Source organism: Rhipicephalus sanguineus, chromosome 10, assembly GCF_013339695.2.
Source record: "Rhipicephalus sanguineus isolate Rsan-2018 chromosome 10, BIME_Rsan_1.4, whole genome shotgun sequence".
In the NCBI taxonomy this organism is placed as follows: domain Eukaryota; kingdom Metazoa; phylum Arthropoda; class Arachnida; order Ixodida; family Ixodidae; genus Rhipicephalus; species Rhipicephalus sanguineus.
This window is the reverse complement of record NC_051185.1, coordinates 133,588,410-133,603,451: the sequence shown is the minus strand read 5'-3', so window position 1 is coordinate 133,603,451 and position 15,042 is coordinate 133,588,410. Positions and strand designations below refer to the sequence as shown.

At 45.8% G+C, this 15,042-nt stretch overlaps 1 protein-coding gene across 2 annotated transcripts in view; it reads left to right on the top strand.

Annotated features, from left to right (window-relative positions):
• LOC119372472 (DNA-binding protein P3A2) overlaps nt 1-15,042 on the top strand; it is a 210,871-nt gene that overhangs the window by 64,316 nt on the left and 131,513 nt on the right. For both annotated transcript variants that reach the window (XM_037642941.2, XM_037642943.2), the window contains exon 3: nt 5,578-5,692. In XM_037642941.2, the coding sequence (XP_037498869.1) occupies nt 5,578-5,692 (115 nt within the window). The remainder of the gene's footprint in view (nt 1-5,577; nt 5,693-15,042) is intronic.

Genomic DNA, 15,042 nt, shown 5'->3' with positions numbered 1-15,042 from the left:
ATATCGCAGTGCGTCGCGTCCATGTGACACCCACACAAGCTATTGGTAAAAAAAAAACTGAAGCAATGGGTGTTTACTCACCGGTCCGTATATTCTCGGGCTTGAAACGAGTGTCATCCTGTGAAAGCTTCAACGGTCCCTTCCTTCGCCCGAAGTCAGCTTAATGCACTTCTCGAAAGCATTTTAACGAGTCAAAACGAACAGAACAAAAGCGAATGTGTCGGCCGGCAGTGGCTCAAAACATTTACAGTGAAACGAAACAGTGCGAGACCCATCCCAATGCACCGCAAACCGTTACCTGTCGCTGCGCCGCCGCACGCCTCTGCCGCCATATATTTTGAAATGAACATAATGATGCCGCTTATTTCAAGAATATTTTGATTTGAAGTTTGGCCCCGATGAGGGCGCCCCTACATAAAAAGTGCAATAGCGCGAATGGCGGCCACCACAAGGCTGCCATGTTATCCTAACGCAGAGGTTAGTAGATCCACTCCCGGTGTTTGAAGCTGGAACTCACCGCGGTTGATTTTTTTCGCCCTTTACGGCAATCGCTGGAACCTTGAGACTTTCCAGGGCCTGGCTACACCAGACAAACAGCTGAGCAGATAGCTTCTGATAATTGTAATAAGGTTGTCAGCGATAAGTCATAATGGTTTGTTCCAGGGACAAGAAAGGCAAAATGTCCTTCGCTGTGGATTACCTACTCACCCAACGCTCTGTTCTTCTAACACGCTTTGAAATTCAGGTGTACATCCACAACTTCGGCAATGCATCGCCACGTGGCCCTGTAAACCGCCCCCAGGACATTATGCGAATTCTCCCCGAACTGGTTGTTCAGGCAATGCCCGCTCTGTCCTTCGCAGGGTTGCCATGTTTAACAGGAAAAAAATAGCCAAGAAATTGAAAAACTAGCCAAAAAGTAATAAACTTGAGCCAAGGGTAGTAAAAGTAGGCAAAAGTAGCCTTGTGTGTGCGCAAATAAATGCAACATCTTTATTTAAATGAATAAATGCAAGTGCTTTTTGGGGGAAATGTACAGCTGCCCATTTTTCTAACCGCCGAGTTGATAAGCGCCGTACAACAGAGTGCAGTGGCGAAATGAACGAGGATACGCGCATGCGCGCTATGAGCTGTCCTGCGCAAATGTCGTCTGCCAGGCTTTCCTGGGAACAGGACACCGCCCCCGCTTCTTTTGAGCACTGCTATCGTCATCCTTTTGTTTTCTTTTCCGAAGGCTGCCATCAAGTTATAAAGAAAAGGTCAAGTGGTCATGCTTGACATGGATAGGATGTGATTACACACTCTGATTATACTACGTGTGTATCAGCATTTTTACAGCAGTGCTTTTAAGCTTTTCATTATGCCGTGTGGAGTCGACAAGAAGCTATCATCAGTGGCCAGCACGCTCTCTGGCTGTCTTCGTTTTCTTCTTCATGTTGTTACTCAGTCTTCATGCTTAGTCAAGCCTATCAAGCCAAGCTATGCTAAGATCAAGCTAATTAAACCGTCATGTCATAGTCACACTTATTAAGGTTATGCTAATTAAGACCTTGCTAAGTAGGATCATGTTATGTCCTTGCTAATTAGAACCATGCTATTTAACCCTTTGAGGGTTTACGCCGTACAAGTACGGCATCACCTAACAGGCACCAAAGGGTTTACACCATGCACATACGTCATTGCATGTATGTTTAAAATGCGCGCCTTTTTCGATCATTTTTCTTGCTTAGTATGTGCTGCCACACTAGGAAGTACGTGGAATTTTTTTCATGTACCAATGTCTAGCCGTTTTTTTTTTTTTTTTTTCAAAGCGGCGCGACAGCTTTCGCTTGCGCATCCGAGCGCGCACACGCGTTGTGGCTGGTTTTGTGCGCATTTTTCTATCATTTCTCTTGTTTGGCATGTGCTGCCACACTTATGTAGAATTTTTTTCATGCACCGATGTCTCTTCGTTGCTTCTTTTTTATTTAAATTTTTTTCCGAAGCAGCGCAGCGGCTTTTGCTTGCACATCCGAGGGCGCGCGCGCCATGCGGCTGGTATCAGTTTCGTCCATTAGGTGGTTAGTGCTTCTCCCGCCCACAAAGCTGATAGCTTTCTGGTTTCTGATCTCTCATAGGGTGACCGCTTGTTACTCTCTTGTTTATTGCACCCCGGGGCGCGATTACATCTGTTTCCATGTGGCGCTACATTACACGGAACAATGCTGCCGTGGTTGCGTTTCCTGTTTAGGGGACTCGTAAAAACTAACTCCGTCTCGTTAGCGATAAGACGAAGGATTAATATAGCTTTTTCACTCGTTTTGCTTTCCGGACAGTTGCAAACCATACAGCTTTGTTTCGTACGCTCACCCATGCAGTTCACTTATGCTATGGAAGTGCGTGCCGGTTGCTCTGCTGCTTGTGAGTGGAGCCACGATTCTTTCAATGTAGACTACTGCCCAAGCGCAGAATCAGAATTTGATTCATTGGATGTCAGTTCGTCAGACGAGGATTTACTTCTGAGTTCAGACTCAGATGATGATGGAGCGACATATCGACTATCACCTGCTGAAAAGTCTTTAGTGTTAGAGCAAGAACAGTTTTTACCGAAAAAGTACTCTGGTGTTGTCAGTGAGCTATGTTTAATACGATGGATAATTTTAATTTATAAATAATTGTACAAGTGTTGTTTTTAGGATGTTGCTTGATGTTACTCACGAATAAGCCATGTATGTAACAACAAAGAATTATTTTTTTGTGGCTTTGTCACGCAAAAAAGAAATTTAGACAGTGTTTCTTAAATAGAATTGTCTGAAGAATTGAATTCAGCAATAAAAAAAGTACACATTTTTGGAGTGCATTTCGTAAAAAAATTCAGCCCTCAAAGAGTTAAGAACTCCCACTTAGGGTCATGTTAACGAAGAACTTGCCAATAAGCAAGGCATAATTATCATAGTATTACTTAGCAAGATCCTAATTAGCAATGCATAATTATCTGTGTTTTAAAAATGATCAACACAATCTTAATTAGTTTGTCCATAATTAACACGATTTTAATTGTCAGGATCTTGATCAGCAGGAAAGTAATTAGCATACCCTTAATAAGTGTGATTATGGCATGATGTAATTGCAATGACCCGTATTAGCATAATCTTAATTAGCTTGATCTTAACATGGCATAGCTTAATTAGCTTGATCTTTGCATAGCTTGGCTTGATTGGCTTGACTAAGCATGAAGACTGGGTAAGAACATGAAGAAGAAAACGAAGACAGCCAGAGAGCGGGCTGGCCACTGTTGATAGTTTCTTGTCGACTCCGCACGGCATAACGAAAAGCTTAACTGCGTCGCTGCAAAAATTCTGATACGCACGTAGTATAATCAGCGTGTGTAATCACATCCCATCCATCTCAAACGTGACCACTTGACCTTTTGTTTATGACTTGATGGCAGCGTTCGGGAAAGAAAACAAAAGGATGACGATAGCAGCGCTCAAAAGATACGGGGCCGGTGTCCGGTTCCCAGGAAGGCCTGGCAGACGACAGCTGCCCAGGACTGCTCATGTACGCATGCGCATATTCTAGTTCATTTCGCCACTGCGCTCCATTGTATGGCGCTTAGCAACTCGGCTGTGGATGCTCGCGCATTCAGGTTAAATAAATGGGCGGCTGTACAGGATTGCAGCAAGAACCCTTCAAAATCGTAATTGCTGAGCATAATTAAAGCATAAATGGTTGACTTGCAGAGTCACTTCATGCAGGATGACTTAAGTTTCTTACGCTGTAGCAGAAATGACACTCTCTTCACATGTTCTCCTTGACTTTTCTTTAAAGGACTAGACGTACAAGCCTTGTGGTAAAAATAAAAAGGAGCTCTCTAAAGGTAAAAATGGTATGCGTATGAGTACTGCATGAGTGTGCTCGAAATCGCAGTTGCTGGATTGAAGCCTAAATTGTCTCTTTCACATTCGTTCCTCGTGTAGTAGTGAAGTCCGAGCGGTTCATATTCCCGAGTCGTGGTCCATGCTCATTCTAGGAAATAACACCGACAGTTTGTCACATGTATGATTTCTTATCTCAATGGCCTGGATGCGGAGCGCTTCCGATTTTCCTGTTCACTTAAATTTACAGTTTAAAGTCACCTTCAGCTGGAGGTGGTCTGCAAAATGAGGTCCCATTCAACAGTTTTTCCCCCCGAGTCTCAGCCACCTGTCCAAAAGCCTTCTTTCTTGTTTAATGCAAGCTCCAAATTCAATTTTGGGAGCTGGAAGCACGTTTTTCGCCATGTTTTCACACTGTATATTCATACGGCACGACTGCGACGTCACAAGGTAGTGATAATTTGGTTCATATCGACAGAACACAAAAGTAGCAAAAAAATAGCCTAGATGTTTTTTTTCTGCTACCGCCGGCTTAGAAAAGTAGGCATATTAGTGCAAAGTAGCCAAACCTGGCAACGCTGGTCCCACATATGTACCGCCACATGTTGAAGGAAACGAATCAATGACAGCATCTTTGCATTCTCCAAAGTGCACACGATGCTTAGTGGAACACTTGTGTTTTTCTTTGGCAATTGGGCATGTCGTTTTGCATAGGGCTGACAATTTCTTGGGTACCAACATGACAGCCTTAACGTCCGCCTTTTCACTGGAGAATGCGGTGAATATAACGAATAGCATCAAACCTCTTGCTTTGGACACCACAAACGCCAGCGTTTGTGGTGTCCTGACTTTTTCCTTGTATCCGTGTTTGCACGCCCTGTCTTTTTAGAAAAGTAACATGTTCGCTATATGTGGACGCAGTTTCTATTGGTCTTCATAACCGATAGATCGGAAAATATGGTCTTCATAACCGATAGATTGTTATATCTGACGAAAAGAACACACGGCGGACAGGAAAAAGACGAGACAAGCGCTGACTTCCAACTGAATTTTTGTTGACAAGAATGCTCTTATATATACCCGGGTGAACAGAAAACAATCGGTAACAGAAGGTGAAAACATGAGCAAAGATATGAAACAACTATACATCAACTATCACTGGGCCTGCTACGCCGACTCACGCATCCCAAAAAACAGTCTGACAATGCAACTGATGGCTTGCTTACGCACGTGCCCCTTTCACACGCCATCTGAGCTGCCTCACAGATTATACGCTCATGCTCTTCTCTAATCTTATCCAGAACTGTGGTCCTTTCAAACTGCGGAGTACACCTGCAAAGTATGCACAACCAACTAGCCGAGTCAGCCACTTTATTAAGTTGTATCTGGGATTGTTACGTTTACACTACAGGTGGGGTGTCATGACGTCATTGTAGATGTTGCGTAAGCACCCTGCTCATTTAAGTCTTGGTTATTTAAGGTTTTTTATGAGTCTCTAAACAAATTGATCCACCAGGGCTTTTACAGGCCTTTCAATCCTATCTTGAAACCACAGTATTCTAATACAGTAAAAAAATATGCCGGACTTCCCCTCTACCCTTTGCTTTTGGACAGAAGCATTGCTAATACCCTGGTTTTTGTGGCAGTCCTCCTTTCCTGTATACTTTCAGGATGGTTCTATCTAGCATGCTTGTCGTCAACTGGCACTCTATCTTCCCAGGTCCCATTGGGGTGGCTGCAGCTGCAGCCATAGCCACGGGAAAGAAACGCAAGCGGCCACACACCTTTGAAACAAACCCTTCCATTCGCAAGCGCCAACAGACACGCCTGCTCAGGTGAGTGTAGACCAGCTTCATCTCCTGCCTATTTATTTGTGCATTTATGAAATCGACAGGTGGGATGCCAAACACTAGCTTACTGTAGGAATTATTTTTGCCTGGCTTCGTGAGCCTTGCTGACCAGGGACAACTAACCCAGAGACCAGGGCACTAACCCCCGTATTCACAAACCTAACTCAAACTTATGCTTGTGACTTAAGTCACCCTTAACTGTAAGTCTGCCCATTTCAGGAACGAACCTTGTACTTATCGCAGAACTTTCCTCGTACTTATCGTCATCGTAAGTAAAGTTTGGTTAAAGTAGCCTATGACCTACCTTAAGGCTTCCTTGTAGACAAACAACGGCAGCTTTGCACAGTTAGTTGATTATATGTGGACTGCAATGAAGAAATATTGAACGGCACAGCGTACGCATACACGTCCCCGCCGTGGCGAATCCTCGGGGATCGACCGAACCCGACGGAGACCTTTTTGTGTCGCTTCCGCTTCACAAAAAGTGCCGTGAAGAGAAGCTGTGGTGCCTCTGCAGGAATATACTGACAGTCGTGGGTTCCCTGTGCCGCCTCTCATGCAGCTGCTCATCGCATTGCGCTTCCGTGGAGTTTGAACTTGTGAGCAGCGACCTTGTCAATGTCTCGCAGTTGACCGTGTCACAAGTAGTCCGGCGGATATCTGCTTTGATTGCAGAAGTGCTGCAAACACTTCTTTACTTGTGTGGCCACACGTGGATGCACACTGGGTCGGCTGTTGAAATCTATCACGAGCTGTTCCCACGTGTTTTGTTTTCTCTGAAAGGACACGGCATCCGTCTTCTTGATTTTAGAGAGAGAGATGTTTTAGTGAAAAGCTGGAGGTGTTAGCCTGCCTGACATGCTACTCCAGGATCTGGGTGATGATTATGATTATACACTGATAATCACATAACACATACACCCACACACACACATGTAGAGTACACTGTTTACGAAGTTTCGTTCACGTTCCTGGCCCGCAAGAACGTCAACAACGCAGTACCTCACGGTACTTCTTCACGAGATTCGTCAAGACACCGCGACGCTGCACTCTTCAGCGATGTTCACTTTCGTTCGCTGTTTCATAATAAACGCAATTTCGTAAAAAAAAAACTGTTAAAGCGCTCAAACAATTGCATAAATCAAGTGAAGTAAAAAATAAATTGAAAGACAATGATAAACGCTGAAGAGAGCACAAAAATACCATCAACGAACAAAGCAAAAACGTACAAGAGAAGACGTTGAAATGGCAGTTGCGATCTCCTGGCCCCACTGCATTGGGGGGGGCTCAACAAATGTGGCCAGACAAAAAATGCTGATTTCACCGAGAGCGGCCGGTGCCTCAGCAAACATTTCTGGTGTTTATGGATGAGTGCTTTTGTGCATACTGTTATTGGTTTCTTGCAATAAAACTTATTGCTGCTCAAAGTAATCATTCTTTAACAAAACTTTACCTACCCTTGCTCCCAGGTCACATACCGTATTTACCCGCATAATTTGCGCCCTCGCATAATTTGCGCACCCCTAATATTTAGCCAGCTTTGCTAAAAAAAAATATTTACTCGCATATTTTGCGCTCCCCGCCCCGCTCGAGCCAGCTCGCCGGCGCGCGCGCACGGGGCGAACTTTGGACGGCCGCGCCGCCGCGCCCCGCGGCCCTCACCGAGCAGGCGAGCGCAGTCATACACAAGACAGGCTGCGAGTGCGAAGTCCCTTCTTCCGATTACTTCGTTCTATTCTCTGGAAACCGCCGAGACCGTACCAACCGTTAATTTGTTCACCGGTTGTCGGAACTGTTCGAACGTTCTCCCGCCGTGAGAATGCATGCACGCGACACGGCACGGACTACTTTCTGCATCGGAGGCGTGCGAGGGCCAGTCGCGCCAACATTTTCCCTCGCTGACCCTCCTCCTCTGCGTCCGCGCTGCGACGCAGCCTTCGTTGATTTCGGAAGTTTAGGTTTCGCTGGTTTCGCGATCAGCCAGTTGCGTTTTCACTGTTCTCTTGCGCTGAGCTACAATACCTATTCGGCAAAATTCAAGCTCACTGTTATAGAATTTGCCTAAGGAAACGGGAACCGTGCCGCAGAAGAATTCGCTTTTTAATACAAGACCGGGAAGGAGACCGTTCCGAGGACCGAAGCATGGAAAGTTTCCTGCCGTTGGAGAATACCTTTTCAAATATGTGCGAGAGCTTAGGCCCACCGGTATCGCCGTGCCGTGGCACCTCGTTACTCCCAGAATTGTCGCGAAGAGCTTCAACAAGACGCCTCAACGCACTCGACGGAACCAAGGACGACGCGCTTTGGGAAAGCGGTGACAGCGGCCGCGGCGATGATTCTCAGTCGGACTTCTCAACCAGTGATTCTGACTAGACCGCGCATGACCGAATCTGGCTGGTTAAAGTACGTGCTAATTCTGTTAAAAACCCTTCGTTTGCGCTATAATTTATTTTCTTCTTTAATGTATTATATCGCGCGTGTTAGGACTATATATTGCGCGTTATTTCAGAAATCTCCGCGTAATTTGCGCACCCCCTTTTCGGAGCTCCAAATTCGCGAAAAAAAGTGCGCAAATTATGCGAGTAAATACGGTACTTTACGAGTTAAGGACGCCTTTCATAAGGCGTACTTTTGACAAGATAAGGCAGGTTTTTGAAACTCACCTTATCCCTTTCTTATACTTTTCTCTTCCTTTCGTAAGTAGCCTTACCGCGATAAGTTAAGGTCGACTCGTGAATACGGTGGTAACTTGCGTGGCTTATAGATTACTCTCTGGGATACAATCACGCTTGACCCAATCCAGATGCCCCCCTCCTGGTCGCCATTTGCAATTTTATAGAAAGTTATCTGAGACACAGTGATACTGTGTCTTGTGAAAACTAAATTTCTGTCCGTCTAAAAAAGTGTATGTATATATATATATATATATATATATATATATATATATATATATATATATATATATGTATATATATATATATATATATATATATATATGTATGTATGAATGTATGTATAAGTGTACATTAATGGTTCAATGGGCCAGTTCTTTTCGAGTAATGGGTATAACACAGTGGAGGTGTTGTCAACAGTGATATAAATATTTATTTCCCAACAGTTTTGGGAGGGGACCTCCCTTCGTCAGGGCATGAGATCCCTGAGGATTCGCCACAACTCGTCCCCTGATGAAGGGAGGTCCCCTCCCGAAACTGTTGGGAAATAAATATATCGCTGTTGACAACACCTCCACTGTGTTATACCCATATATATATATATATATATATATATATATATATATATATATATATATATATATATATATATACACATACAGTAGACTACCGTTAAGACGAACTTGAAGGGACCGCGGTAATCTGTTTGTCTTATCAGGAGTTCGGCTTATCAGAAGTGCCCCCAAAAAGAGACGTGCTAACATGCCAAGTGAATACAAATATGCTGCTTGAAAGCACTGAATGGAGTAGACTTACAATAGGGGTGAAACGACAAGAAAAAGCATTTATTTGGCTCATGCCTTCAAGTAGAGGCATGAGCCAAACTATGCCTTCAAGCACCCGATTTTGCAAGTTCAAAAATAAAAATGCTCATGAAGATATTGCTGCCGCATTTTAATGATAAAACTATAGCACGCTCCTATGTTGACGATCACAAAAACAAAGCGAGAGGGAGAGAGAGACGAGTGCAATTTTCCTCCAATGAATGTACAATTTAATGTCCTGGCAGTTCCTTTTCTTCTGGGAGCCTGTTTTGCTGGCTCTAAGATCACTTCTGGATACGCCTCGGTCGCGTGCTGACAAAGTCATTCTACACTGAGTTGCTAAAGAGAGTCTGCAAGGTTTTATTCGAGGTCCGTATATTTTCCCGTTTTCAGCTGAAGATATCCCATTGCGCTACTCATGGTTACAAGCCTCGCGCACATGAAAAATGCACGACGCAGCTATATTCAGTGTGCAAAATAGCCTTCCTTTGTCGTGCACTTTCATAATCAAAATGGCTCATCACAATTTGCACTTCACTGGGAACATACAACGTGCACTGGTCCTACGCGAACCGGCCACAAAATGTGCTCGGCCGCCAGTGTGTGATGGCGATGACAATGTACCTGACCCCTCTGACGGGAGTGCGCCACAAACGTGGTTTCGGTTTTGTACTCGATGCTAATGCACAGACAATTTTTGCTCCCGTTGTCACTTCCTTTTTTTTCCCCACTCCCTTGCGTTTGCCCCTCTGACGATGGCGGAGGAGTTCCAAGCTCTTGTGGTCTTCTGTTATCCTTTGTACTCCAGCTGGGGAACCGAAGAACGAGGGGGGGGGGGGGGGGCGGAATACAAAAGGACGCAGTGGCTTGGGGGTCCCAGTTGCAAATCCCCCTACTCTTCTTGTTGCTTTCTTTGCTGATAAAGCCCCCACCCACAGGCAGGGGGTGAGGAGGATACCAGCTTTATCTGCTGACCGTTATTTTTTGTTTATCTCGCACCCTCCATGCCGTGATTTGCTTCGTGTCCTTGCTCCAGGAAGTGCTTTTTTTTTAGATGCGAACCAGCTTTTGCTCGGGGCTGTGTCCGGTGGTGGCGTCTGCGCTCTACTGCGCATGCGCCTGCTCTCTCTCCCACTCTTCTCCTTTACGCAGGTGTTCGGTCACCTTCTTTCCTCTCCTCCCCCGCGTTGCAGCCACGGCACAGCCAAATACAGCCTGTAACCCACTCTCTCCTCTGCCTCCCCCATTCCACCTGTATGTAAGCGCGTGCGCTGGGTCGGCTTCCATCATTCTCGCTTCACTCCCGTTCAGATGAGTTGTAACGTCAACGTCGGCACCAGTTGCAGCAGCACTCCAACCTCTGCCGAGATCGAGATGGTCGCGGAGCAGCGCAGGGCTCGCGATGCCGAAACACTCGGCGCTAACAGAAAGCAACGCACAAACACAATACAGTAGACTCTCGTTAAACGGAACCTGAAGGGACCAAGAAAATGTGTTCCATTTAACAGGAGTTCCGTTTACTGAGAGATGAACAGGAGTGCAGAATCCAAGTATGAAACCAATTATATTAGATGCAGTTGTTCCGTTTAAGCAGCAGTTCCGTTTAACAGATTTCCGTTTACTGAGAGTGTACTGTATAATGATATCACAAACACTAAATACAAACCTCACACACTAACGAAAACGCCAAGTGAACATAACGGAAACTTGGTGTGCACCCCCAATGCTGCTTCCCATCCCCTCATGGTTCCCTAGAGTGGGAAATGGTGTAATTTTTTTTCTTTCTTGCTTTTTCTTGGTCGCCTGAATGCCCCACCAAGACTGCAATGTTCGTTTCGCAGAATCGCCAGCCTTGTCGATTACCGGAAAGTTTGTCTTAACAAAGGAGTACGGTTGGGCGGTCCATCTTAAGTGAATTTTTTTTGCATGAGTCTATGGGAAACCAAACAAATGGTGCTGTCTTGTTCGGCATAAGCGAGAATTCGTCCTAACCGGGTTCGTCTTAACAAGAGTTCACTGTATATATACAATTTTGGGCTGCCAAAACTACTTTTCTGCATGTGTTGCAATTTCTCAACTCTAGAAAATAATGGCACACTTCTCGACCACAATATTTTTTTCTCAAAAGCGAACAAGTGAAATGCTACTTTATCAGTATGTATTTTATTTCACTTAACTGTGGAAAGAATTGTGAGAAAGAAAATCTTAAAAACAGTTCAGTCGTGTAATTCTATCAGTAGGCTGAACATAATAAGGCTTCATGGATATTGACTATTCCCACTTTCTTTCAAGACAATTTTTCTGGCTTTTCCACATACGGGCAAACTTCGAAATTCGTACCACCAGAAAACATGAAAAATTAGCATGCGGAAAAGAGTAACTGGCGTACGTTTTCATTTATTGTTGCTCAGGGTTGCAGTGACATCACAGGCGGACATTAGCGATTGCAAGTCAAGAGTTTGGACGTCAACAATCATACTTGTACTCGTAAATATATAGCACATGCATGCTAAGGGACGAGATGTGTTATGACCCGAGACAGCTAGCAGAGTAAAACCTTTTGTTGGGCTAGTTGGGACGTGCTTACTGAAATACGAGGGTTATTCAAAAAGTTAGGGCCGTTTGGTCCCCAAAAAATAAATATTCGTTAGTAAAAGTTTTATGGGCTGGTTTAGTTCACTTTTCGACATAATCGCCGTTAAATTCTAAGCACTCTTTGTACTGCTGCACCAGTTTCTTGAGTCCCTCTACATAGAAGTTCGCCGCCTGGGAGTTATTTGCTGTTTGAGTTGGTCGGTAAGCATTTTTAGTACCCACCTTGCACACGCTCTTTGATATCGGAGCCCTTCAGTTACAATCGGGCAAATTTTAGTGTGGCTGACAAGAGGAAGTTCATCCGACAGGCGACAAACTGCCAGACGTCGATCTAATCGCAATGCCCGGTCCACTTGTTGAACAATTTCATTGGTCTGGATTCTGGCCCTTCCACTACGCTCTTCGTCGTGCACATTTGTGTGGCCATTGGTGAAGTCTCGACACGATTTTATGACCTTTCCTTGACTCAGCATTTTATGTCCATAAACTAGGCACAATTCCGCATAAATTTGAAGAGCTGATGATCCTTTTACAAGCAAAAATGGAATTACAGCTCGCACTTCACAACAGATTCCGGGAGCAACGATTTTTACAGACGTCGTTTGGATTCCCCGGCAAGCAGACGACCACCGAGTCAGAACAGTACCTTCAGTACCTTCACGAAGAATTAACAGATGGCTCTGCACAATTAACTCTTCATTGTAACGTGAAAATATTTAAATGTTAGAAAAAGGCCCTTACTTTATGAATAGCCCTCGTACAAAAAAGACGTGTACCATAAAGGAAGGATTGAAGACAGAGCAGAAAAGGGCGTACCATATTACCCGCAAAATTTGCGCTCCCCTAATATTTAGCGAGCTTTACAGAAAAAATATATACTGGCATAATATGTGCTCGGCGAGGGGCCGTCCTATAAGTCTCTCTGCATCCCCGTACCGTCCAAGCCAGCTCAGAGAGAAACTTACAGGACGGCGTGGGCAGCCACACCCATCGCCGAGCGCAGTCAAGACGGGCAGCGAGTGCGAAGTCCCTTCTTCCGGTTACTTCATTCTGTTCTCTGGAAGCTCCCGAACTACGGTCCCTAGCGACCGTACCCGAACACCCAAACTCGTTCACGGGTTGTTAAAACCAACGTTTATAGGTACGTTGGTCCGAACTGCTCGAGTGTTCTCCTGCCGTGAAAATGCATGCATGCGACACGGCACGAACTGTTTTCTGCATCGGAGGTGTGCCAGTCACGCCAACTGTTCTCCTTCTCTGCGTCCGTGCTGCAGCACGTCATTGGTTGATTTTGGAAGTTTAGGTTATGCCATCAGCCAGTCATGTTTTCACTTGTTCTCTTGCGCTGGGCTATATAGAGTTTGCCGAAAAAAACTGGAACCGTGCCGCTGCCAAGCACTTCAGTGTGAACAATAGCAGGGGTGAGACAGCTGCGCATATTGCGCATTTTTGATACGATTCCGTTTTCCTGCGCCAAGCTGCTCCAAAAGCATAAAAATTGAAAAAATTGCGCCGAACTGCGCCGAAACGGCCCCACAATCAAGAATTTTCAAGCCCGCGTCACTTTCAGCGTGGGAAAACGTAACTTTAGAAGCAGCGCCAGGGATACGTTCGCAGAACACGTTAACGCGCCCAAGCGTGTCCTTCTACGCGCCTTTGTAATAGAGGCTTCCATAGTGCTGTGATAATCGCCTCTGAGCGGTTGTAAATATGTGTAGTGTCCGAGCGGTGCTCGCGACGCATTTTTGAAGGCGGTCCCTCACGAGGTGGCAGCGAACGGTGGCGCAGCGCGCTTTTGTTATCACCTATTAAAAGCGTGCGGTACACTTGACGCTACGCCACCCGCGCAGCCGAGCAGATAGCTGAAGGCGCTTTATTTTAGGCAGTTTTCGAATAGCGTACGCTAAGTTAGCGTTTGCGGCCCGCTATTTCCGTCACTTAACGGGAGCCCGCAAGCGGTTAGCGTACGACGCATGCGCAGTTGTGCGAAAAGCCAACGCAAAGCTTTGCGTACGCTATTCGAAAGCTTCCTGAGGGTTCGCCCTTCAGGGAGGGCAAATATTAATCGCAGCGCCCCTCCTTCCGATTAAAGGGACACTAAAGGCAAATATTAAGTCGACGTTGATTGTTGAAATAGCGGTCCAGAAACCTCGTAGTGCTGCTTTTGTGCCAAGGAAGTGCTTATTTTGAAATAAAATCACGTTTTTAGTGGTCCGCATCGCGTTAGCGCGCTTCAAATCTCCCGCCTGAAAATACGACTCTCATACGTCACTGCTGCCGTGCCCAACGTTGCCCGCTTTTACTGCGCGGCCGCCGACACTATTAGCAGCCGAGCGGAAGTAGCGGGACCCACAGTAGCAACAACGGGGCGCAGCGGCAAAGACTTGCTCGGATGGGCACATTCAAAGCCGTCACCAAGTTGCGGTTGGTCTCGTAATCCTCAGTACGAAAGTGCAGCGAGCTCACACGCAGAGGTTTTGACTGTTTAGCACACTGGCGCAATGGCATGACACTAAGCCACTTCGAGCGTAAGGGTTCATTCCGCGGCACCCAGTGAAAAGACACACCGGTTTCCTTGCTGCAGCACTGGCGTTGTGCACCATTCGGGCATCCGGCAATATCACACGCATGCGGCATTTTGTCGAACTTTCTGTCAGAGCGACTTTCACGAGCGCGCAAAACACGCACGGCAGTACGCGATCCCGAAACTACCACTGAGACGGGCGAGGCACAGTTCGGCGAAAACGAAACCTTTGAACCACGCGCGCCGTTCCCCATGGCAACGCCACGGAGGTTTTGTTTTCCATGAATCAAGCGGAAACGAACAAACAGCATTTTATTACGTCTTTTGATGCACGGAAGGTTCTTTTTTTATAGCTGCTAGTTTGATTACTAGTGATTTATTGTAGGCCGACTTCCCTACGTCATCGGGATCACTTCGAAAAGGTCCCACTCGTGGCGCTCATCATGTGATACATTTAGCTTAATTTCTCGGTAAGTAGGGCACTGCTGTTGATAATATTGCCGTTTTAGAAGTTGTCATACATTGGGCTTTCACTCTGACATAAATTGTTATTTGCCTTTAGTGTCCCTTTAAGTCAAAGTATGGGCGGTATCGACGGCGCAAAGATTGACACAGCGAAGCACGAACACGTCGCCGCTCGTATTCCCCGTCGACACGTCTTCGAGATGCGGGGCTTAATTTCTCATCGGGAGTATGCGGCCTATTGCGCGCGATGTCCGT